General features: G+C 46.3%; 1 protein-coding gene across 1 annotated transcript in view; it reads left to right on the plus strand.

The window, feature by feature from the left end:
- Positions 1-739: 739 nt before the first annotated feature.
- Positions 740-23,275, plus strand: part of PCSK4 (proprotein convertase subtilisin/kexin type 4) — a 68,226-nt gene continuing 45,690 nt past the window's right edge. The window contains exons 1-3 of the mRNA XM_040419807.1: positions 740-1,663; positions 17,634-17,869; positions 22,646-22,799. Coding sequence (XP_040275741.1) covers positions 740-1,663; positions 17,634-17,869; positions 22,646-22,799 — 1,314 coding nt within the window. The remainder of the gene's footprint in view (positions 1,664-17,633; positions 17,870-22,645; positions 22,800-23,275) is intronic.

The following is a 23,275-nucleotide window of genomic DNA, read 5'->3' on the forward strand; positions in this document are numbered from 1 at the left end:
GGAATATCGAAATCTCTATGAATTTGAGCAAATTCAACAAAAATACCTTCCTTCCATAATTGCCTAATATCAGAGATGCCCGAGGACACCCAATTGTTTACACGCAGATCTGGAAGAGCTAATTTGCAAATTTCCAGAGGAGCTGAGGACACAGAAGTGGGAACTAATTTTTCTATTCTAGCAAGGGAATACCAAGTGTTATAAATTGCTGTCAGGGTTGATAATGGGGAATTATTTTTAATGCCAAAGGCTGCTGTAGCGGAAAGGCGTAACAGTATATCATGGGGCCCCATTAAATTATTTTCCAACAAGACCCATTTTTTGGTGATGTCTCCTTTAATCAAATATCTCAATTGATCAAGTATAGATGAGGTGTAGTAATGTTTGATAGAGGGGACATTTAGACCGCCTGCTTTGAGCAGTTTGACAAGGATAGGTGCTTTCACTCTGGATTTATATTTTCCCCAAATGTGACGATTAATTAAGGATTGTAGTTTGGATAGATAAACATTGGGGACTTCCGGTTCCGGTGCGCACATGTAAGGAGGTGAGCAGAGAGAGCTCCGTCTCCCCAGACACTAACAGCGGGTGTTGCCGAGACCTGGGGCTTCATCACCCCGACTATACATCTCCCCATCATAGAGGGAGGTAAATGGAGAAGTTTATAGTGCGAAACGGCACCCCGCTGACCAGCTCGCCTCTCCCGCCGCGCGACCTAGGTGAACTCCAGAGAGGCAAGATGGCGGACGCTAGGAAGATGATTACTCGCTCGTCCTCACAAACTTCCCAGCCACAAGATGCGGAGGAGCTAATGCTCACACAGCTGGAAGGGGCTCAACAGGCTGGCGATTTAGAATCTTCTTGCAAAGAAATGGCCATAGAGGTAGCAAAATTATTGGCGCCAGATATAAAGGCCACCCTGGAAGCTACGATCTCCACCTCTCTAAAGCAACTGCAGGCCACAGTTAACCAGCACTCGGAGCAAGTGCAAGAACTTGAACAAAGAATGGGCCTTGTGGAAGACGAGCTGGAGAGAGTTCATACCCAGCTCAGAGACATTACACATTCTAACAAAGCGCTCCGAGACAAAGTTGAGGACCTAGAAAACAGGTCCCGCAGAAGCAATCTGCGTATACTCGGCTTACCGGAGAATATCCCGGCGCATCAACTATCTCGGATCTGCTCAGACGAGCTACCACAGGCACTGGGACTCCAGGCTCCAGCAACGGTCGAGAGAGCGCACAGAGTTGGTCCACCGCAAGATTCTGGTGAATCCGAACCGCAAAGGAGACCTAGAACGACCATAGTTAAGTACCTGAAGTACACAGACAAAGAGGCCGTCCTGTCCAAATATAGAAGACTCAAGCAGCCGCTCAAAATACGTGGCCATCAGATTTTAATCTTTGGGGACTATTCCATGGAGGTCTCCAAGAAAAGGAGAGCCTTCTCACAAATATGCACCCAGCTGGTGAATAAGAAAGTGAAGTTCGCCCTGATTTATCCGGCGGTTCTGAGAGTGTTCAGGGCGGATGGAGGAGTGGACACTTATCTTTCACCCTCGGACGCAGCAGATGCCCTGGAGAGCTGCAATATACCAAGGGACTTAGCCACAAGATCGCCTAACAGTGGAACTGAGTCGCCAAGAGAAGGGCTTTTCGATAAGGCAAGAAGCGCATGGTCAACTGCTATACCTGTAACATCTCCGAGACGAAGACGAAACCCTGCTTCCAGCCCGGACTGGGGATAACCGCAATGAGTTTTATCTAGTTAGCGGGGAACCTCTGATCTTCACTGTGGTTGGCGACTCACGTCTGTAAAGATCTTAGTAAGAAATCTATGGGGTTTTCTCTTTTCATGTGTTGATCAAGTCTAGTGGAGGGGAGGTTAGTAGGCGAGTTTAATATAATATAATATAATGTTTGCATTATGTCTGGGGGGAGGAGGTCGGAATTAGAAGAAGTGGTTGTAAGAAATGGACTCTGGGCTGGAAGCAGGCAGCAGTCTAACCCAGGTCGGTGCGAAAAAAGAGGAGTCTACAAAAAATTTGCTGCTCTGGTTCAGTGCTCTCAAAGTTCTAAGGGGAGAGAACGCTTATATGTTTACTGGGGTTATGTTGGGAAGGGAGTTTATGTTTATTATGCCATCTAATTGCTTGATCTGCCATGTCATTAACGGGCTTTATGGGGGGTTGTACGCCGGGAACCGGCCTCCCAGAGGTGCTTCTTCATTACTAACATCATATATCCAGCTCAAATGATCAAATTGGTATCTTGGAATGTCAGAGGGCTGAGGTCCCCTCATAAAAGAATAATGGTTCTGCGCCACCTTAAGAGATTGCAGGCTGATATAGCCTTGATTCAGGAGACGCACCTTGGGGAGACTGATTTTTGGCGGATGAAGCGCATGTGGGTGGGACAGGTATATGGATCTCCCTCAGACGGAAGAAAAGCAGGTGTGATGGTGTTAATCCATAAGAATCTTAGATGTGAGGTTCTATCGACAGATGGGGATGATAAAGGTAGACTTTTGAAACTCGACCTAGATACCGATGTAGGTAGGTTAACATTGTTTAATATATATGGACCTAATGCTATGCAAGCTAGTTTTTTTTCAGAACTGGAAATGAAAGTGACGCAGGAAAGTTGTGACAATATGGTAGTAATGGGAGACCTTAATGCAGTGCATAACATCCAGGAAGACTGCAGGAGAGTAGGGGCAGTGGATGTGCAGAGACGAGGAAATACTGTCCAGAGATTGACACTTAACTCCTTTTTGCAATCCACCGCCCTGAAAGATGTTTGGAGACACCTAAACCCGACATAGCGTGAGTTTACACATTTTTCGCCCGCTCATCAGTCATGGTCCAGAATAGATTATGCACTTGTCTCACCAGGACTGATGAGGAGAGTGAAGGGAGCAGAGATACTAGATATTCTAATATCAGATCATGCCCCAGTATCCCTTTCCCTTCTGGAAAATATCCCCAGAGGCACAGATTATATTTGGCGCATGCCCAGTTATCTAGCCGCAGATGAAGATTTTCTCCTACAGCTGAAAGGGTGGTGGTGGGAATTTACAGACACTAATAGAGAACACAGAGATAACTATACCCTTTTCTGGGACACAGCCAAAGCAGTGATCAGGGGGCGAGTAATTTCATACGTCGCAGTTAAAAAGAAAAATCTAGCTCAAAAAATGAATGCAGCAACAGAGGAGGTGAGACGCACATATACGGCTTTCCTAACTAACCCAACAGAGGCTAATAAAACCCAATGGGTCACGGCTAAGCACAATTATGATTTCTATGTTGAACAAAATACAAAACTGACTGGGGATTATAAAAAGTCGCACTTATTCAAGTATGGGAATAAGGCAGGGAAGATGTTATCAAATCTAGCCAGGCCTTATGTGCCTAACACCATTATTAGGAGCCTAATAGATGCGTCGGGACGTAGGGTTACGGACCCAAAAAGTATAGTGGATTGTTTTGGGCAATTCTATACCGCTTTATACAGTCAAACAGAACATGATGCTAAATTAGCAGAGGATCTCATATCTAAGGTCTCGTTACCGCGTCTGACAGATGAAATGCGCGCCCACCTTAATGAGCAGATCACGGAGGACGAGGTTAAATCTACCATTAAGTCCCTTGTAGGCGGGAAAGCCCCGGGTCCGGACGGATTTGGAGCAGATTTTTATAAAGGTCTCAAAGAAGAAATCACCCCTTTTTTAACATCACTCTTCAATAGTTGTCTAGGGGGTCAAGATATCATGAAATCTGGGAACATGGCACATATCAAACTCATCCCCAAACCAGGCAGAGATACGGATCAGCCCGTCTCATACCGACCAATCTCTTTAATTAACCAAGACCTTAAAATACTGACTAAACTATTAACTAATAGATTGGCACAACATATGCCATACCTAATAGGGCCGCACCAGGTAGGTTTTATAAAAAACAGAGCGGCGGTGACTAACATTAGATCGGTTTTGGTGGCGCAGGACTATGTCCATAATGGCCCTGAATGTTTGGGAGGGAGCCCTGCCTTGTTATCTGTCGATGCGGAGAAGGCTTTCGACACTGTAAACTGGAGGTGGTTATGGAGATCTATGACTGCTTTCGGAGTAGAGGGACCTTTTAAATCTTTAGTGGAGAACATCTATCAGAGCCCGCAGGCCCAGGTTAGCTTGCCCGGCTTTCTGTCGACCCCTTTCCGGCTTGGCAGAGGTACAAGGCAGGGCTGCCCTTTGTCTCCCCTCTTGTTCAATCTGGCCCTAGAACCCCTGGTACAATACCTGATTCAGTCGGACACTTTTAAAGGGATCCGGATAGGTAAGAAAGAACTTAAACTGGTCTGCTTTGCAGACGACATATTGCTATTTATAAACTCCCCACATCTATGTCTTAAAAAAATATTTGACACCTTTGAGTATTTTGGGGGAACCACGGGATATAAAATAAATGTAACTAAGAGCCAATTACTATTCTTAACTAAGGAGAGGTCTCAAGTCCAACTGGAGCGAGACCTTTGCAATGTTGAAGTGGTACCACAATATCTAACATATCTAGGTATCAAGGTAGGGCGTCACCCATCCTCGCTGTATAAACTAAATTATGATCCCCTAATAAGGAAAATAGAAACGGAGCTAGAAAAATGGACTAAATTACCGCTTTCTCTTTTTGGGAGAGCTTACCTTTTAAAAATGGTTAGCTTTGCGAGACTGTTATATCCTATTCAGACCATACCCCTCCTGCTGACACATATTGATGTCAATAGGATCCAAAGAGCGTTTGTGCGGTTCCTTTGGCAGGGAAAACGGCCCAGAATAGCATATGACAAACTTTGCCTCACTAAGTGGGAAGGAGGGCTCCAGATGCCATCTATCAGAAGATATAACTTGGCCTCGCTATTTAGGCATGCTAGGGATTGGCTAAAGGGCTCCTCGTATTTCTCCAACACCCATTTGGAAAGTGAATTGGTCGCACCTTGGGACCTAGTAGCCCTACTACACACAAGAATCCGAGATCTCCCTAAACCGTTCAAAGAATATGTAGTCCTGAGAGATACTCTGGCTGCATGGCGAGGTATACGTAAATCATATAAATTACCCATGTATATTACTCCCTATATGTCTTTGTGGAATCTCCCGGCATTTCCGGAGGGTAGGCAATCTGGCCTTTTCAGAGTATGGAAAAGTAAAGGGATCATCACATTAAAACAATTACTGAATGAAGGAGGAACTGAACTTCTCACATGGCCTGAGGTCCAATCCAAGTATCAAATCCCAGCCTCCCACTTTCTGTCATATAAACAGATACACTCATTCTGCAGGGCTCAATCAGTAAAACTAGGAGACCCTGAAAGTTTGAACTGGTTTGGGGCCCTGGTGGGAACCCAGGATCACTCTCTATCTGACCTGTATAGAAGAATGCAGAATATTCTTTCTACCCCATTAGGAGATAAAGTATATAAGAGGTGGGAGGAAGAACTAGGAGAGGATTCAGTCACTCCTAAGTTGAGGGAAGGGATGGAGAAAGTGAGACAAGCAATTACAAGTGAAACCTGGAGGGAGATGCACTTTAGAATCCTTCATAAAGCTACGTACGCCTTTGATCTACCTTATAGGGACGCACCTGCGCATTATTTAAGATGGTGCCCGAAATGTTCACAGCAAAAGGCTAACTTGCTACACGGGTTATGGCATTGTACTAGTTTGAAGTCATTGTGGGAGGAATCTGTCGAGTATATCCAACAGGTGTGGGGAATAAGACCGCAACTGTCACCTTTGCATTGCATCTTCCACTATATACCACTGGATAAGAGGGGAGAAATATCCCATTCCACTCATATTAAGGGGGTACACTTGTTCCTTTTAGCAGTGGTAAAAACCATACTCAGACATTGGATATATCCCACAGTTCCTACTTTCCATGAAGCACTGGGGATAATGAAATATGTCATGTATTTGGATAGATTAGATGTAGAGCGTAGCAAAGAGAAATCTGCAAAACAGTTTTTCCACACCTGGGGAAGGTTTATTGCTCATTCATTGACATCAGCAGAAATATCGGAAGTGGTTATGCCTTTCATACATACAAGATGGTACCTAGAAGGGAAACTGAAGGGCACTTTAGGTAAACTAGAGGTGGTTTAGAGGGGGAAAATACTAATATGTAATACTATAATTGCATACGAACATGAAGCACTTTGTCCGGAAGTCTCAACCTGAAATACTGTCATGGCATAGGGAGTTGGGAAACAGTTGGGAGGGAGGGGGAGGAGTTGTTGGGGGGGGGGGGGTTAAAAATGAAAAATTCGGAGAATGCATATGCTAGTTAACTGCTGGACGGCTGTCTAACATGTTTATGATCTTGCAAGACGATATACTGTATATGATGTTCACATGCCTGCGTGCATGGATATTCTATGCAATTTATGTACTTGTATACTGCATATTCTTTTCCGAAATAAAAATTGTTTTAAAAAAAAAAAAAAAACATTGGGAATCATAATTGGAATATTACGAAACATGTAAATAATTTTGGGGAGAATGACCATTTTAAGTGCAGCTATTCTCCCTAACCAGGAAAGAGATTCCATCTTTAGGTTATTAAGTGAGTCACTAATTTTATTATATAGAGGCCAAAAGTTAACCTTAAATAGTTTGTTGCTGGGATATGCTAATTGAATGCCCAAGTATGTCAAAGAATCATCAGCCCAAGGAAATTTATATAGATTGGTAATTAAGCGTTTGTTAGCCGGAGATAGACCCAAATCAAGCATTTGGGACTTGTTAACATTTATTTTATAACAGGATGCTTTGCCAAATTTGGTAATAATGTCATTAATTGCAGATAGTGCAGATGTTGGGTTTGATGTTATAATTAGAACATCATCCGCGAATAGGCCAATACGATGATCTGTGTTTCCGACCTTTATCCCTTTAATGAGCGGGGAAGATCTAATATGCTCCGCAAAAGGTTCCATTGCGAGAGCAAATATCAAGGGAGACATAGGGCATCCCTGTCTAGTCCCATTTTTTATATTGAATGGAGCTGACAGAAAACTAGATGAATATATAGAGGCGCTGGGGTTAGAGTATAAAGACATAACTGCGGATAGGTAGAAATTCCCAAAACCAGACTTTTTTAGTGTTGCATAAATGTAGTCCCAGTGTATTCTATCGAACGCCTTCTCCGCATCCAGGGAAAGAAGCAGAGAAGGCGTCCGAGTGGCATATGCCACATCCAACAGGTCTATGAACCTTCTAGTTCCATCCGACGATTGTCTGTTGGGTACAAAGCCAGGCTGATCATTGGAAATTAGAGAAGGTAGAATGCTGGATAATCTTTTTGCCAAGATTTTCACAAAAATCTTTATATCCGAGTTTAATAAAGATATGGGTCTGAAGTTAGCCGGTTTATCTGCAGGTTTGCCGGGTTTTGGGAGGGTGATAATTAATGCGTTTAACATATCTTTTGGAATTGAGTTCTGCATTGCTATTAAGTTAAAGGCTCTGTTCAGGAAGGGATTTAAAATGTGCGAAAAGTTCTAGTAATATTCATTTGTAAGCCCATCTGGACCAGGGGATTTATTATTTTTGAGGGAATGAATTGCCTCAGATATTTCCAAATGTGAGATCTTTGAATTGAGGACTTGACTTTGGGGTGGAGTTAAGGTCGGGAGGGAGATGCCACTAAGAAAATCGTTAATAGATTCAGTAGTAGGTTGGAAAGTGTCTGGGGATTTTTCTAAATTATAAAGGTTCGCGTAATAATTGGCAAATTCCTCTGCTATATGTTTGGGATTAAACAGTTTTTTGCCTTGTGTGTCAAATAGGAAGGGAATTTTTGTCTTGACTTCTCTTTTTTTAATTCTATTTGCTAAAATTTTTGAGGCTTTATTACCTTGTGAGTAGTTTTGATTTTACGTAAGTGAAACTCATGTTTTTCATGAAGGTGAAGGTAAAGATGATGGCTGGCTGTTTTTAATTTGCTGGAGATTTTTGGATCTAGGGATAATTTAGAAGTTTCTTCTAGGGTCTTAATATCAGAGAGTAGTGCATCCAGGGTTTTCTTTCAAATTTTTTTCTGAATAGCCGCATGTTTTAATATTACTGTCACGAGGGTATCAAGAGCCACGTCTGACTCCGTTATACCCGGGGTCAGGAAGTCACAGCGGGTGGCTGCGCACTCTATATCTAAAGATCACGTTGCTTCTTAGTGATTGTTTTCTGTGTTTGCCTTGCTATCCTTTTTGTCTCTCTCAGGGATCCGTAGCTTCTCCTCCTCAGCTGTTTCTTGTCTGCCACTCCCTACCTCCTTATATTCTCCCCTCACACTTCTCTAGTTGCCAGTTATAGAGCTTCCTGCCTGGACATCTATACTGACCCACTGGAGTGGTTTATCCTGGTTGTCGTTCCTGAGTGCTACCCTCCGGATCCCTGTTGGGCTTATTGTTGTCTCCTGTTGTCGCCCACCTGGGAATGTATTTTGAGTCTGTGTTGTCTGTCCTCCCCTTGGTGTTTTCCCTTAGAGTTAGTGGTGCGGACTAGTGTTCCCATCGCCCTGTTCACTACCTAGGGCTCAGCTCAGGGAAAGCCAGGGCTTTAGGCACGTGATCGGCGTACGGGTGAGGAACCCGTCTAGGGACGTCAGGGCAGCCAGGTGCCAGCCGCCAGGTGAGTCAGGGGTCACCATCTTCCCTCTCACTTGGGCAGGGCCTTCCTCGTTCCCTCCCTCTGTGTCACGTATGTGATAGCCACGCCGACCGTGATAATTACACCTCTAATAAACGCTTTATGGGCGCTCCATAGTGTAGTGTCTAGTACCAAATTGTTATCATTAGTCTTAAAGTAGTCTTTTAGAGAATTTTCTACATCCGTACGTATAGAGGAGTTTTGGAGCAAGGAATTATTAAGTCTCAACGGGGAGTATACTCTGTTATTGTACATATCATCTAGTGTGAGAGTAGTAAACCAGGTGATATTGGAGATGAAAACCTCCAACACTTTTTGAAGAAGCCATTTATCCATTACAAATAAATCAATTCTAGAGTAGGTATTGTGTGGGTGCGAAAAAAAAGTAAAGTCTTTTTCATTGGTGTGAAAGACCCTCCAAGTATCATGAAGCCCTTCCTGAAATAAAAAATCTTAAAGGAGAGAATTTTTGAGAGACGGAGGTGGGGGAGGTAGTCTATCAATTGAGGAGTCGGGGCACATATTAAAGTCGCCACAGATTAACAGTGATCCCTGTTTAGAGTCTTGAGCCAATCTAATAGTACGCTTGATGAATTTAATTTGATCGGAGTTAGGGGCATAAAGATTCACTATTGTATATCTGGTGTTGTTTATGTCACATACAATAATAATATATCTACCCTCTTTATCTGACAATACATTATGACAATGAAAGGCAATGGTGTTTTTAAAGCCTATAATCACACCGCTCCTTTTTTTTGTAGCTGGGGAGAAGAAAGTGTGCGGGAAAGAGGGGTGACAAAATCTGTCGGGGTCCTCCTCGTTAAGGTGAGACTCTTGTATGCAAATAATGTCAGCTCTCTGTCTCCTCACCTCGTTCCAACATGTGGAACGCTTAAAGGGGCTATTGAGACCCTTAACATTTGCTGAAAAGGTCTTTATTCCTTTGCTGGCCATTTTAAAGCATCAAAACAACATGCTAACAATTCTAGCATAAAAAAAATAGATAATAGTGCATATGTTAATGAATATAGTACCCAGATGTAACTGTGTAAAAATGGTGGGGAACGTGGATTTGTTCCTTTGTTTTCTAGCATTAGTGGGATTAGAGGTAGTCCCCCTGTGTGTAACCTGAAAAAACAATATAGCCAAACACAAAAATAAAATAAAATAATAGATAACAATAACATAATAAGGGTCTATCAAAGACCACTAAATTGTGATGTCTGTCACTTAGATTGGAAGGCGTAAAAGTAACAGTGGATTAGGGAATAAGGAACACTTAGGTGGAATATGTGTTCTGAGAGGTAGAGCGATAGGGCGTGAAACCCCGTAAAATTGTGTACAACATAACAATAAACTTTATGAAGCCATAGTTACTGTCCAGAATGAAGGTCACAGAGGTGTTCTTCCTACTTTGGTCCATTCCGGTGTTAGATTAAGTTGATTTCTTCCAGATGGAGATCTGTTGGAAGGAGAATTCTTTGCTTTGTCTTTGGCACCCTCTGGTGGCACAATGATGTTCCATTTTGAGAGAGTCTCTGCAGCTTCCTGAGGAGAAACTAAAACAAATGATGAGTTTTGATGTCTCACAATCAGCTTAACAGGGTAACCCCACTTGTAGGGGATATTGTTATCCCGCAGTGCTTTGGTGTAGATTTGGAAATCACGCCTCCTGCTTAATGTCGCTGACGAGAGGTCGGTAAATAGGAGGACATTACAAAATCTTTCAGGAATGTCTTTCCTCTTTTTTTGAGCTTCTCTCATCAGGGAGTCTTTCAGATGATAAAAATGTATCCTGGCTAGGACGTCCCTGGGAATGGAGGCAGGTAGAGCTTTAGGTTTAGGAACCCGATGTACCCGGTCAATGATTAACTCTGATCCAGGGGTATCTGGTAGGTATGACACGATAAGGTCTGAAATATATTCTTGTAGCTGAGAGTCCAGAACGCTTTCAGGAATGTTTCTGAATCTGATATTATTTCTCCTGGAGCGGTCCTCCAGATCAGCAATTTTAAGTTTAATGGCTGCTAGGTCATCTTCAACCACATTGTGATTATCTACCAGAGAGTTATGTGCTGTAACAAATTCCTCCATTTTTTCTTCTAAAAGTGCAGTTCTTTCTCCTATGGCCACTATGTCTGCATGTATAGTAGTGATTGTTTCTTTAAAATCGCTATGTATGGATCTTTTCAAGTCTGAAAGCATGTCCTGCATTGTGGCCACTGTAATACAAGTGTCCTTGCCTGGCGATGCAGTATAGGTATCAAGGGGAGGATTATTGTAACGGGGTTCCGAAGGTGCACTCGGTCCCCCATTAGCCGCAGACCTGCTGCTTAGCTTCGGGAGCGAGGATCTGTGTTTGACCTCGTTCCCAGGGCGGCTTTACTAGCTGGGTGGCTCCCTGCTCCTAAGTCTGCCTTGAGCGCCGAGCTGATCACTCGGTGCTCGACTGGTTGGTCTGTCGGTCAAGTGACGCTGGCCATGTTACATGACCCTCACTCCCCACTATAAATACAGGCAGCCTGCTGGCCACAGGTTGCCTGTTAATTTAGGTTCCACCTGAGGTTTTGTCTTTCCTGGCGTACTTACCTCCTGCTGAATTCCTGATGATCCTCTGCCTGCTCCTTGTGTACTTTGCTGCTCTCCTGGTATTCTGACCCCGGTCTCCTCCTGACGATCCTCTGCTGACTCCTTTGGTACTACACGACTCTCCTGGTATTTATGACCCCGGCTTCTCCTGACAATTCTCTGCTTGCTCCATTTGTACTTTGTAGCTTTCCTGGTATTGACTCGGTCCGTTCACGTTCTGTTGTTTGTCTGTCTGTCATCCCTGCACTTAGTCCAAGCTAGGGATTGCCGTCCAGTTGTCCCCTGTCATTAGGACTTGTGAGGCAAGTAGGCAGGGCCAGGGGTAAGGGTGGAGCGCAGTGGTCACTTCCCCCCCCCCCCTGTGTGTGTGTGTACGCGACCGTTACAGATTAACAGGCCCAATAACCACTGTATAATGAATCCTCTGGTGACCCTGACTGACCATATCTCTAATCTGACGCAGATGGTGCAGGAGTTAGGGGAAAAACTCTGTTCTTTTGAGTTAGGGCAAGGTTCTTTCACTCCTCAGGCCTCCAGTCCGCATTTTGAGCCCCAGATAAAGCTCCCAGAACCCTTTTCTGGAGACCGGAAGAAGTTTCTCTCTTTTAAGGAGAATTGCAAACTTTACTTCCGTTTGCGCCCCGTGTCCTCTAGCCCCGAGAGTCAACGCGTGGGCATTATCATTTCCTGACTACAGGGTGATCCCCAGGACTGGGCGTTCTCTTTACCTGCTGGCGCCAGTTGTTTATCTTCTGTGGAGGGGTTCTTTCAGGCCCTAGGTACCCTCTATGATGAACCAGACAGGGCTCTAGTAGCCGAGACGGCTCTAAAGGCACTGGTTCAGGGCAATCTACCTGCGGAGGATTATTGCACCCAATTCAGAAGGTGGTGTATCCCCTCAGGATGGAACGAACCAGCCCTGAAGAGTCAGTTTAGGTCAGGTCTGTCTGATAACTTAAAGGATCTTCTGATCAGTTATCAACTTCCAGAAACCTTAGAGGAGATGATGACCCTTGTTGTCCGACGGGTTAAAGAGAGACGACAGGAACAACAGTTCTCTTCCCAGATGGTGGTCCAGCCAGAGGCCTATCCCAGAGACAATGCTGAGGTCTCCACCGAGGAACCCATGCAGGTTGGCATGACCCGAGGGAATCTTCGCCGCAGACATGGAGAATGCTTTTACTGTGGAGATCCTGACCATTGGATCAACCAGTGTCCTAAGAAGGTCCTCTCTGTCAAGGCTCCTAAGGCAAGGCAACCTAAAGACCAGGTACACCCTGAATTTTCTAAATGTAAGCTTTTGGTACCCATTACGATTTCTCTGGGAGTAGATAAATGGCCGGGTAAGGCCTTTATTGATTCTGGCTCAGCGGCTAGCTTTATTGACTCTGAGTATGCTGTAAGATTGGGTATTCCTATGTTTGCCTTACCAACTCCTATCCATGTCATGGCTATTGATGCTACTCCTCTTATTGGTGGTACGGTGAGCTCATGTACCTCTGAGATTTCTCTAACCGTGGGTGTGTGCCACTCAGAGAGATGTTCCCTTTTAGTCCTGGAGAACCTACCGGCTGAAGTGGTACTAGGGTTGCCTTGGCTCCGACTACATAACCCCACTATAGATTGGTCCAGTGGGGAGTTGGTGAGATGGGGGCCTAAGTGTGACTCGTGCTTGTCCGTGGTACAGGCTGGGGTCTCAGTAAAGTCTGATACCTTACCCACTGTTGTTAGGGAATACTCTGATGTATTCTCATCACCAACCCCGGAGGTTCTACCCCCCCCATAGACCTTATGATTGTACCATAGAGCTAGTAGAGGGGGCCAAGTTTCCTAAGGGGCGAATTTATAATCTTTCTAAGCCCGAACGCAAGGCCATAGAAGATTATATTAAGGAGAGCCTTGGTAAAGGGCATATTAGACCTTCTGTCTCTCCTATGGGGGCGGGGGTTTTCTTCGTTAAGAAAAAAGATGGTGGTCTTAGGCCATGTATCGATTACCGGAGATTAAATAAAATCACTGTCCAGAATAGATACTCCCTCCCATTGATTCCGGATTTATTTAACCAGGTTCTGGGGGCAACCTGGTTTTCCAAAATTGACCTGAAAGGGGCATACAATCTAATCCGAATCAAGGAGGGAGACGAATGGAAGACGGCGTTCAATACTCCGGTAGGACACTTTGAATATCAGGTGATGCCTTTTGGACTCAGCAATGCCCTAGCTGTGTTCCAAAACTTCATGAATGACATTCTTAGGGAGTTCTTAGGTAAATTTGTTATTGTCTATCTTGACGACATTTTGATATTCTCTCCTGACTTCGAATCCCATGTGTCTCATGTTAAACAAGTATTAGATTTCAGATGCAGATGTCAAATTTATTTTAACTCATTCCCACGGTTTTTCCAGAAGTATTCGATTACAGGAGAATTCTTTTAAGATTCTTACAAGGTGGTATAGGACACCGAGCTTCCTACACAGAATTAACCTGATCCCAGATGATAAGTGTTGGAGATGCCTTGAAGGAAAAGGGACAATCTCACACATTTGGTGGTCTTGCCCCTCCCTGAGTCTTTTCTGGGGGAAAATAGGAGAAATGATCAACACTATATGCAACACTTGCTTGCCACTATCACCGGAATTAGTTTTATTGTGGAAGCCCCAATTAGGTTTTACACCATCAGCTGATAATCTACCTACACATTTGATAGCCGCTGCGAAAATCATTATACCAAGGAGGTGGAAGGAAAGGGACCCCCCGAGATTGGAAGAGTGGATAGAGGAAGTGCATCACATCTGTCTTATGGAGGAGCTAGTGGGATGGAATTTAGGAATAAGGGAAAAGTTCCTTAAGATATGGAAACCCTGGCTAGACTTTCACGAAAAGAGAGTAAAGATTGGCAACGTTTTATAACATACAAGTTATTGGATATTCATTCATAGAAGGTGACATCCAATGGCCCTAGGTGAATCTAAGGGATGGTCTCCTGTAACACAAGCTATAGAAATATGATTCATACAAAGTAGACGTTTAGACAATGGCCGAGAGTGCACAGCCCCTTGCCGGGGACGGTTAATTAATTGTTTTTTGAAACTAAATATATATATATATTTAATATTTAATACTAAAATAATACTCTGATGTACTGTTTGTATCCCTGTTCATCTTTCAGTGATAACCTCAAGATTGTAAAACTGCAGGACTGTTTATGTATTGAAGGGTGTATAAAAATGTTACCTAGCATATCTGCATGAGATAGTACAATGGATTAGTGAAGATGTGTTATCAAAAGTATATTTTTCATGTCAGATCTCTTGCAAAAAGCGAGGGGTACTGTCACTGTACTGTTATTATACTGCTCTTTATAAATAAAGAATTGTTAAAAAAAAAAAACAAGTATTAGAGGTGTTGAGGGAGAATCAGCTATCCGCTAAGCAAGAAAAATGTGTCTTTGGTGTACAGGAGATTCTGTTTCTAGGGCATGTTCTGACTCCTCACGCCTTCAAGATGGATCCTGGTAAGGTACTAGCAATTAAGGAATGGGTAAGACCTTCATCCTTAAAGGCCTTACAATGGTTCCTAGGTTTCGCCAATTACTATCGTAAATTTATTATGAATTTTTCCGTAATTGCTAAACCGTTGACCGACCTTACTAAGAAAGGGGCGGATTTGGAGAATTGGTCTACTGAGGCCATTTCTTCATTTGAAAAATTAAAAAAGGCATTCAGTAGCACTCCCATTCTAATCCAGCCTGATCAGGAGAAACCTTTTATTGTGGAGGTGGATGCGACGAGGACGGCGCAGTCCTTTCACAAGGTCCTGCTACCCTCACTAACCTGAGACCATGTGCCTTCTTCTCCAGGAAAGTCTCTCCCACGGAGAGAAACTACGACATAGGGAATAGGGAGCTGCTGGCCATTAAATGGGCATTTGAGGAGTGGAGGCATTTTCTGGAGGGGGCAAGGCATTGTGTAACTGTTGTCACTGACCATAAAAACCTCATGTTTCTCGAGTCTGCTAAGAGGTTGAATCCCCGTCAAGCCAGATGGGCTCTGTTTTTTACTCGTTTTGATTTTTCCATTACGTTCAGGCCGGGAAGTAAAAATGTGAAGGCGGACGCATTATCTCGGAGCTTCCATGCTTTTCAACCTACTGAGGTACCACCTGAATCCATCCTACCAGCAAAAATCTTCATGGCAGCTCTTACCCAGGATATCTCGGCTCGCATTAGGTCTGAACAACATCTGGCATCGGTATCCACCCCAACAGATAAGTTGTTTGTTCCCGTACAATTTCGTCTCCAGCTGTTGGGTGAGTGTCACGATTCTGCCTTTTGTGGACATCCGGGTGTTGAGGGCACTAAGGATCTGGTTTCTAGATCTTATTGGTGGCCCACTCTAACTAGGGATGTCAAGTCCTACGTGTCAGCCTGTGAGGTTTGTGCCAGGTCCAAGACACCTAGGACTCGCCCTGCTGGTAACCTACGACCCCTACCCATTCCCAGTAGACCCTGGTCCCATATCTCGATGGACTTTATAACTGACCTACCGCCGGTGGAGGGTAAGACTGTAGTTTGGGTAGTGGTCGATAGGTTTAGCAAGATGGTCCATTTCATTCCCCTGTCTAAACTCTCGAATGCCAAAACTCTGGCGTCTATTTTTGTGAAAGAAATTGTTCGATTGCATGGTATCCCGGAAAATATTGTTTCTGACAGGGGTGTGCAGTTTGTGTCCAAATTCTGGAGGGCCTTCTGTCAAAAATGAAAAATTTCATTGTCTTTTTCCTCTGCCTACCACCCTGAGAGTAATGGGCAGACTGAACGCCTTAATCAGTCTGTGGAACAATTCTTGAGGTTGTATGTTGCTGATGACCAGCAATTATGGGTGAAATTTCTTCCATTGGCTGAATTTGCTTTGAATAACCGTGTCAATTCTTCTGCTGGGGTTTCACCTTTCTTTTGTAACCATGGTTTCCATCCCTGTTTTCATTCTGGGTCATCCGTCTCCTCCTCTAACCCTGAGGCGGATAGGCTCTCCTCTGAACTGTGCACAGTTTGGGCCCGGGTTCAATCGAACTTAGAAAAGGCTCAAAGTCCTCAGAAACTCAAGGCCGATAGGAGACGTTCAAGGGGGGTGAATTTTCAGGTTGGGGATAAGGTATGGTTGTCCTCCAAGAATCTCTCTCTTAAGGTAGATTCTAAAAAGTTTGCTCCTCGTTTTATTGGACCATATAAGATCACGGAGGTGATTAACCCGGTATCATTTAGGTTGGAGCTGCCCGAGTCATTCCACATTCATAATGTGTTCCATAAATCTCTACTTAAAAAATATTTTGAACCGGTAGTACCATCGAAAGCCTCGCCTCCGCCGGTTCTTGTTTATGATGCTGTCGAGTATGTGGTGTCTAAAATAGTGGATGTCAGGAAGGTGCGTAATTCCTTGCAGTACCTGATTCACTGGAAGGGGTATGGACCTGAAGAGAGATCTTGGATACCTGCCAGGGAGGTTCATGCTCCTAGACTTGTTCGAAAATTTCATTTAGAACACCCTGAAAGGTCATCGCCTGAAGTCTTGGGTCCGGTGGCCCCTCGTAAAAGGGGGGGTACTGTAACGGGGTTCCGAAGGTGCACTCGGTCCCCCATTAGCCGCAGACCTGCTGCTTAGCTTCGGGAGCAAGGATCTGTGTTTGACCTCGTTCCCAGGACAGCTTTACTAGCTGGGTGGCTCCCTCCCTGCTCCTAAGTCTGCCTTGAGCGCCGATCTGATCACTCGGTGCTCGACTGGTTGGTCTGTCGGTCATGTGATGCTGGCCACGTCACATGACCCTAACTCCCCACTATAAATACAGGCAGCCTGCTGGCCACAGGTTGCCTGTTAATTTAGGTTCCACCTGTGGTTTTGTCTTTCCTGGCGTACTTACCTCCTGCTGAATTCCTGATGATCCTCTGCCTGCTCCTTGTGTACTTTGCTGCTCTCCTGGTATTTTGACCCCGGCCTCCTCCTGACGATCCTCTGCTGACTCCTTTGGTACTACACGACTCTCCTGGTATTTATGACCCCGGCTTCTCCTGACAATTCTCTGCTTGCTCCATTTGTACTTTGTAGCTTTCCTGGTATTGACTCGGTCCGTTCACGTTCTGTTGTTTGTCTGTCTGTCATCCCTGCACTTAGTCCAAGCTAGGGATTGCCGTCCAGTTGTCCCCTGTCATTAGCACTCGCGAGGCAAGTAGGCAGGGCCAGGGGTAAGGGTGGAGCGCAGTGGTCACTTCCCTCCCCCCTGTGTGTGTACGCGACCGTTACAATTATAGGTTTGTTGTTCACTCACCCTTTTTTGTTTTTTAGGTTCCTGTGCTGAAGAAGGGCTGGAGCCTGCTGAGGAGCGAGACCCAGGAGATCGCTGGCCGCAGCAGTCTGCAGAGGATCGGAGCTCTCCTTCTGTGTGGCGGGAATCGGCGCCATTTTGAGAGGACCCGGCGGCTGGATGAAAGAAAGCCGTCATTTTCTAAGCTGTGCTCCCTTCTTTTTCCCCCTTGTCATCATCGGCAGGGGCTGCAGGATCGAGCGCTGGCCTGGGGCAGGTAAGTGTGTATAATATCGCTTGTGTAGCTATCGCTGTGTGCCGCAGGACGGGGTTCCACACACGGAGCTCAGGCTCTATGCGTCCTCTCCTCCCGGCATCCGGCCACGCCCCCCTTGTTTCTTTATTACCCTCAGAAAACTCCCTGAATCTCCTAGAGGGGCAAACATTTGCCAAATGATTTATACCTCCACAACAGAAACAAGCCCTCCTCTGAGAGCTGAATCCTCTACTATCAGAGGCAAGAAAACCCAGCTGCGTGGCCCCCTCCTCAGAGGGGATTGAGAGAGGCTGAGGCCCCTGTGCACTGAATGAGACCGCCCCACTGTCCTTGAACTGAATATGACAGGAAGGAGTGATCTCTCCTCTCTCTCTAAGACGCCTGTCAATACGAACAGCTCGAGACATGGCAGACTCCAAGGAGGCAGGTCTCTCATGAAAGGCAAATGCATCTTTCAATCCCTCCGAAAGACCGTGGCAAAATTGACTTCGGAGTGCAGCATCATTCCAACCAGTATCAGCTGCCCATCTCCGACATTCTGAACAATATATCTCTGCGGACTGTTTACCCTGGCATAAAAGACGCAGTTTAGATTCAGGACAGAGCAATACGATCCGGGTCATCATATATCTGCCCCAGGGCAACAAAAAATTCATCCACCGATCGGAGGGGCCGTGCCCCCTCCGGCAGCGAAAAGGCCCAAGACTGAGCGTTATCCCTGAGCAGCGAGATGATGATCCCCACCCTCTGCTCCTCATCACCAGAGGAATGGGGAAGTAGGCGAAAATGGAGTTTGCAAGTCTCTCTAAAACGAACAAAATTCTCACTACCCCCAGAGAACGTATCCGGAAGCGAGATCTTAGTCTCGGAACAAACTCCATGAACGCAAGCAGAACCGGTCACCTGAAACTGAGACACAGTTTTACGGAGATCTGCTACCTCGAGTGAAAGACCCTGCATGCGGTCAATCAAGGCTGAAACCGGATCCATGCTTAAGACGGTTATGGCGGTTTATATTGTCACGGATGGTGTTGCAGAAAACTGGAAGTTATAAATAAACATCCGACTGACTTGATCCCAAACTAAGGAACATATGGGTGAGCCCTATAAAACCCCTAGAGCTCTCCCTGACTGCTTTGCCCATGCAAAGATCTTTATGATAGAAAATTGCATGCCCTCGTACCTAGACTGAGTGACACCTGAAAACCCTATAATAGTGAGGGGACATGACCACTGGCTCCATGCACTTAATACGGAGGGAGTCAGGGTCACCAAGAATCAAGCCAGCATGGAAACGCAAATAAAGGAAAAGACTTATCTGAGGAACCAGCAGTTGCAGCCTCTTGCAGTGAACACAATCCAGGAAGTAGTATAAACCGCAAAGTGAGGCAGTATGGGAGGGAATATAAAGGGAGGCAATCAGTGTAAATAGATGACAGCTGGGAGAAGGAAAAGAGATGACAAAGTGAAACCAAAACAAAGAACATCATTCAAGAGGTACAGAAGAATGTCTGCCACAGCTTCTCAGAGAGCTGGCGGTGACAGGTTGTCAAGTGGTCCCTGAAGTCTTCCACCCATCTGCAAGACATCCTAAAAATGGCCAGGAAACTTTGCATGCACTTCAGCCACTCGTACACCACAAAACACACCCTCCTTGAGTCACACAGGGGAGGAACTGCTCCGTGTGATGCATCAAGAAATCGAATCCTGCCATTCTCCGCGACAACTGAAAATCAGAACCATGCTGACCAACAACGGGAAGAACATGGTGTCGGCGCTGCGTCAAGAAAGGCTTAGCCATGCGCCCTGCATGGCACACGTGTTCAATCTGGTTGTCAAGTGGTTCCTGAAGTCTTCGACCCATCGGCAAGACATCCTAAAAATGGCCAGGAAACTTTGCATGCACTTCAGCCACTCGTACACCGCAAAACACACCCTCCTTGAGCTTCAGCAGCAGAACGGCATCCCCCAACATAGGCTGATATGCGACGTTTCCACCAGTTGGAATTCTACCCTCCATATGTTAGACCGACTATACGAACAGAGAAAGGCCATCAACGATTTCTTGATGATGCAAGCGGATAGGAGTACTCCACTGTGTAACTTCGATGTCAGCCAGTGGCAGCTCATGCGTGACACCTGCGGTTTGCTCAGGCAGGCCCTTTGTCAGTCGCCAGGACTACGGGATGAACAATGTAATTCCAGATGCTGGTAACAATGGCTGGTCAGGGGACAGGAGACGTGGCTCCTCGATCTCACGGCCACATGAGCCTTGTGGGGGCTAAACTGGAGGAGGAGGACATTGGAGCACCGGCAATGTGTAGCCAAATGGGTGGTTTTTCTACTCAGCTGACAGGACAGGGGGAGCAGGAGCAGCCAGATGGGCTACAGGGGGCGATGAGGAAGACGAGACAGAGGACCCGGACACACCGTGGCAGTATGCAGTGGAGAAGGAGGCAGGGAGTCCCTCCGAGTCACTTTCACAAATGGCACGATGCATGCTCACTTGCTTGCGTAGTGACAGCCGAATTGTAACCATTCGGCAGAGGGATGACTTCTGGCTCTCCACCTTGTTGGACCCTCGCTACCGGTCCAGAATGGGGGCCTTTTTTACACCCACCGAGAGGGAGGACAAACTGAACTACTACAGAGACATCCTATGTAGTCAGTTGGCTGCTGCCTATCTGCGCCATCGTCCATCCTCTCGCAGGTCTGACCAGGGGGGCCCGCTGCGCTCACGTTCCACTGCCATGGCTGTTGGGGAGGGGTAGGGTGGCAGGAGCAGTACCAGCTCCATCAGCAGCAGCCTGAGTCTAAAGTTTCTGATGAGTAGCTTTCTTCACCCGCATAGTGAAGAAACTACTCACCAGCAGCTAAGCGTAGAGCAGAACCTGAACCAGCAGGTGGTGGCATACTTGGACTGCCACCCCACATTGAAGATCCGCTGGACTACTGGGTAGCCAAACTGGATTTGTGGCCACAACTAGCAGAGCTTGCCCTGCAAAAGCTGTCCTGCCCGGCCAGTAGTGTGTCATCACGGCAGGTGTTTAGTGCGGCGGGGGCCATAGTTACCCCAAGGAGAACTTGCCTGTCCACCCAAAATGTGGAGACTCTTCTTTGTCAAGATGAATCAGGCGTGGATCAGGCAGGATTTCCAACCACCAATTCCTGATGCATCAGACTAGATAATCTATGGTGCCACACCAACACTTTGATACAAGAGACCGTTTTCTTCTGACTACCTGCCTCAGCTACTACTTTGATGCTGCAACTGCCTGATGCCACACATCTGATGCCAAGTGCTCCTTATTTCACCCACCTTCATCAGCGGGTACTGGTATTGCCACCCACCGCCCCACTCTGTTACTGGGTCACTTTGTGGTCTTCTGATGCAGCTGCAATCTCCAAGCTATGTCACCTTGCCACTCTGTGGTGTCCGGATGCTGCTGCCACTTGGTGGCCTCCTTCAAACTGCTACCAACTCCAGACTTGGTCGTTGTGCCTACTCATGCTGCTGCCATTCACTTCAATGGGTCCGTAAATCCGGAGAAATGCGGAACGGAAGCACAGAACGGAACCCTATGGAAGCACTACGGAGTGCTTCCGTGGGGTTTCGTCCCGCACTTCCGGTCCGCAAAAAGATAGAACATGTCCTATCTTTTTGCAGAACCGCCGGATCGTGGACCCATGAAAGTGAATGGGTCCACGATCCGCTGTGGCTGCCCCACGGTCGGTGTTCGTGCATTGCGGCCCGCATTTTGAGGGCCGCAGCACGGCCAGGGAACGCACACGTTCGTGTGCAGGAGGCCTTAGTATTATGGTCCGTGCAACTTCTTGTCGCAGAAAAGTTGCACAAATGTTTTTGCTATGTAACTGCGACAGTCACAAAAAATCCATCTAAGGCCTCTTGCACACGACCGTATGGCTTTTTCAGTATTTTGCGGTCCGCAAAAAACGGAGCCGCAAAAAATACGGATGACATCTGTGTGCATTCCGTTTCTTTTGTGGAACGGAAAAGCTGACCCCTGATAGAACAGTACTATCCTTGTCCGTTATGCGGACAATAACAGGACATGAACAGAACGGAAAAAAGGTAGGACCTTCTTCTGCCCCCTCCATTTATTGACTCCAGAGGGAGGACCTTCTTCTGTCCCCTCCATTTATTGACTCCAGAGGGAGGACCTCCTTTTGCCCACTCCATTTACTGACCAGAAGGATTTCCTTCTGCCCCCTCTATTTACTGACTCCAGAGGGAGGACTTCCTTCTGCCCCCTCCATTTACTGACTCCAGAGGGAGGACATCCTTCTGCCCCCTCCATTTACTGACCAGAGGGAGGACCTTCCTCTGCCCCCTCCATTTACTGACTCCAGAAGGAGGACATCCTTCTGCCCCCTCCATTTACTGACCAGAGGGAGGACCTTCTTCTACCCCCTCCATTTACTGACCAGAGGGCAGACCTTCTTCTGCCCCCTCCATTTACTGACCAGAGGGCAGACCTTCTTCTGCCCCCTCCATTTACTGACCAGAGGGCAGACCTTCTTCTGCCCCCTCCATTTACTGACCAGAGGGAGGACCTCCTTCTGCCCACTCTATTCTAGCAGACTGTGGATTATAAACCATATATCGGGCTAGGAGGAGGAGCCGGCCATTGCAGTATAGAACCTGTACTAGCGAGGTGTCTGGGAATACCCAGAAGCCCTTGAGCACCGCTTGACCTCGCAGCAGACGGCTCCTTGCTGTCGTTAGATAACCGTGTTCCGGTAAAACATGCTCAGTACCGGAGGGGGCGCCGCACTGGCCCTCTGCTTCTGGCTGCCCTGTGTGCTGGCACTGCGGGTGTACACGAATAGCTGGGCCGTGGAGGTGCCGGCAGGTCCCGAGGAGGCGGAGAGGATAGCCAGGAAGTTTGGCTTCGTCAATATGGGGCAGGTGATCCGAGCAGGAAAGCGGCCGTTTCCAGGTCGTGATATATCGGATGTCGGCGGAGGAGTGTGTAGCTTGTGCTGGTTCACAGGGGGGATACGTAGAGGGCAAGAGACGAGGCAGCTGCCTGTGGCCGCCCATGAAGTAGCTTTCATGGAAAAATGGCAGCTGGGATGTAATTGATTTCTATGGGCAAGATTTTCAATTCCCCATAACTCCACTTGTGAACCTGGTGGCCCAAGTAGTGGGAATGTGTGAATAGCCCAGTCTGATGGCATCAAGATGGTTTGAAGTTGGCACACTATAGTATATGATTGTTAGGGGTTCGACCACTGGGACCCTAACAGTCATGAGAACAGGGGTCCTCAGTCCATTCGTAGAGGGGCACAGAAACCCCATTCTCGGGATCATACATTTATCACCTATCCTGCTCATGGGTCAATGGCTGCTGTAATGTGATCTACTAGGTTTATATCTCCGTT

Source organism: Bufo bufo, chromosome 2 (assembly GCF_905171765.1).
Source record: "Bufo bufo chromosome 2, aBufBuf1.1, whole genome shotgun sequence".
Taxonomy (NCBI): domain Eukaryota; kingdom Metazoa; phylum Chordata; class Amphibia; order Anura; family Bufonidae; genus Bufo; species Bufo bufo.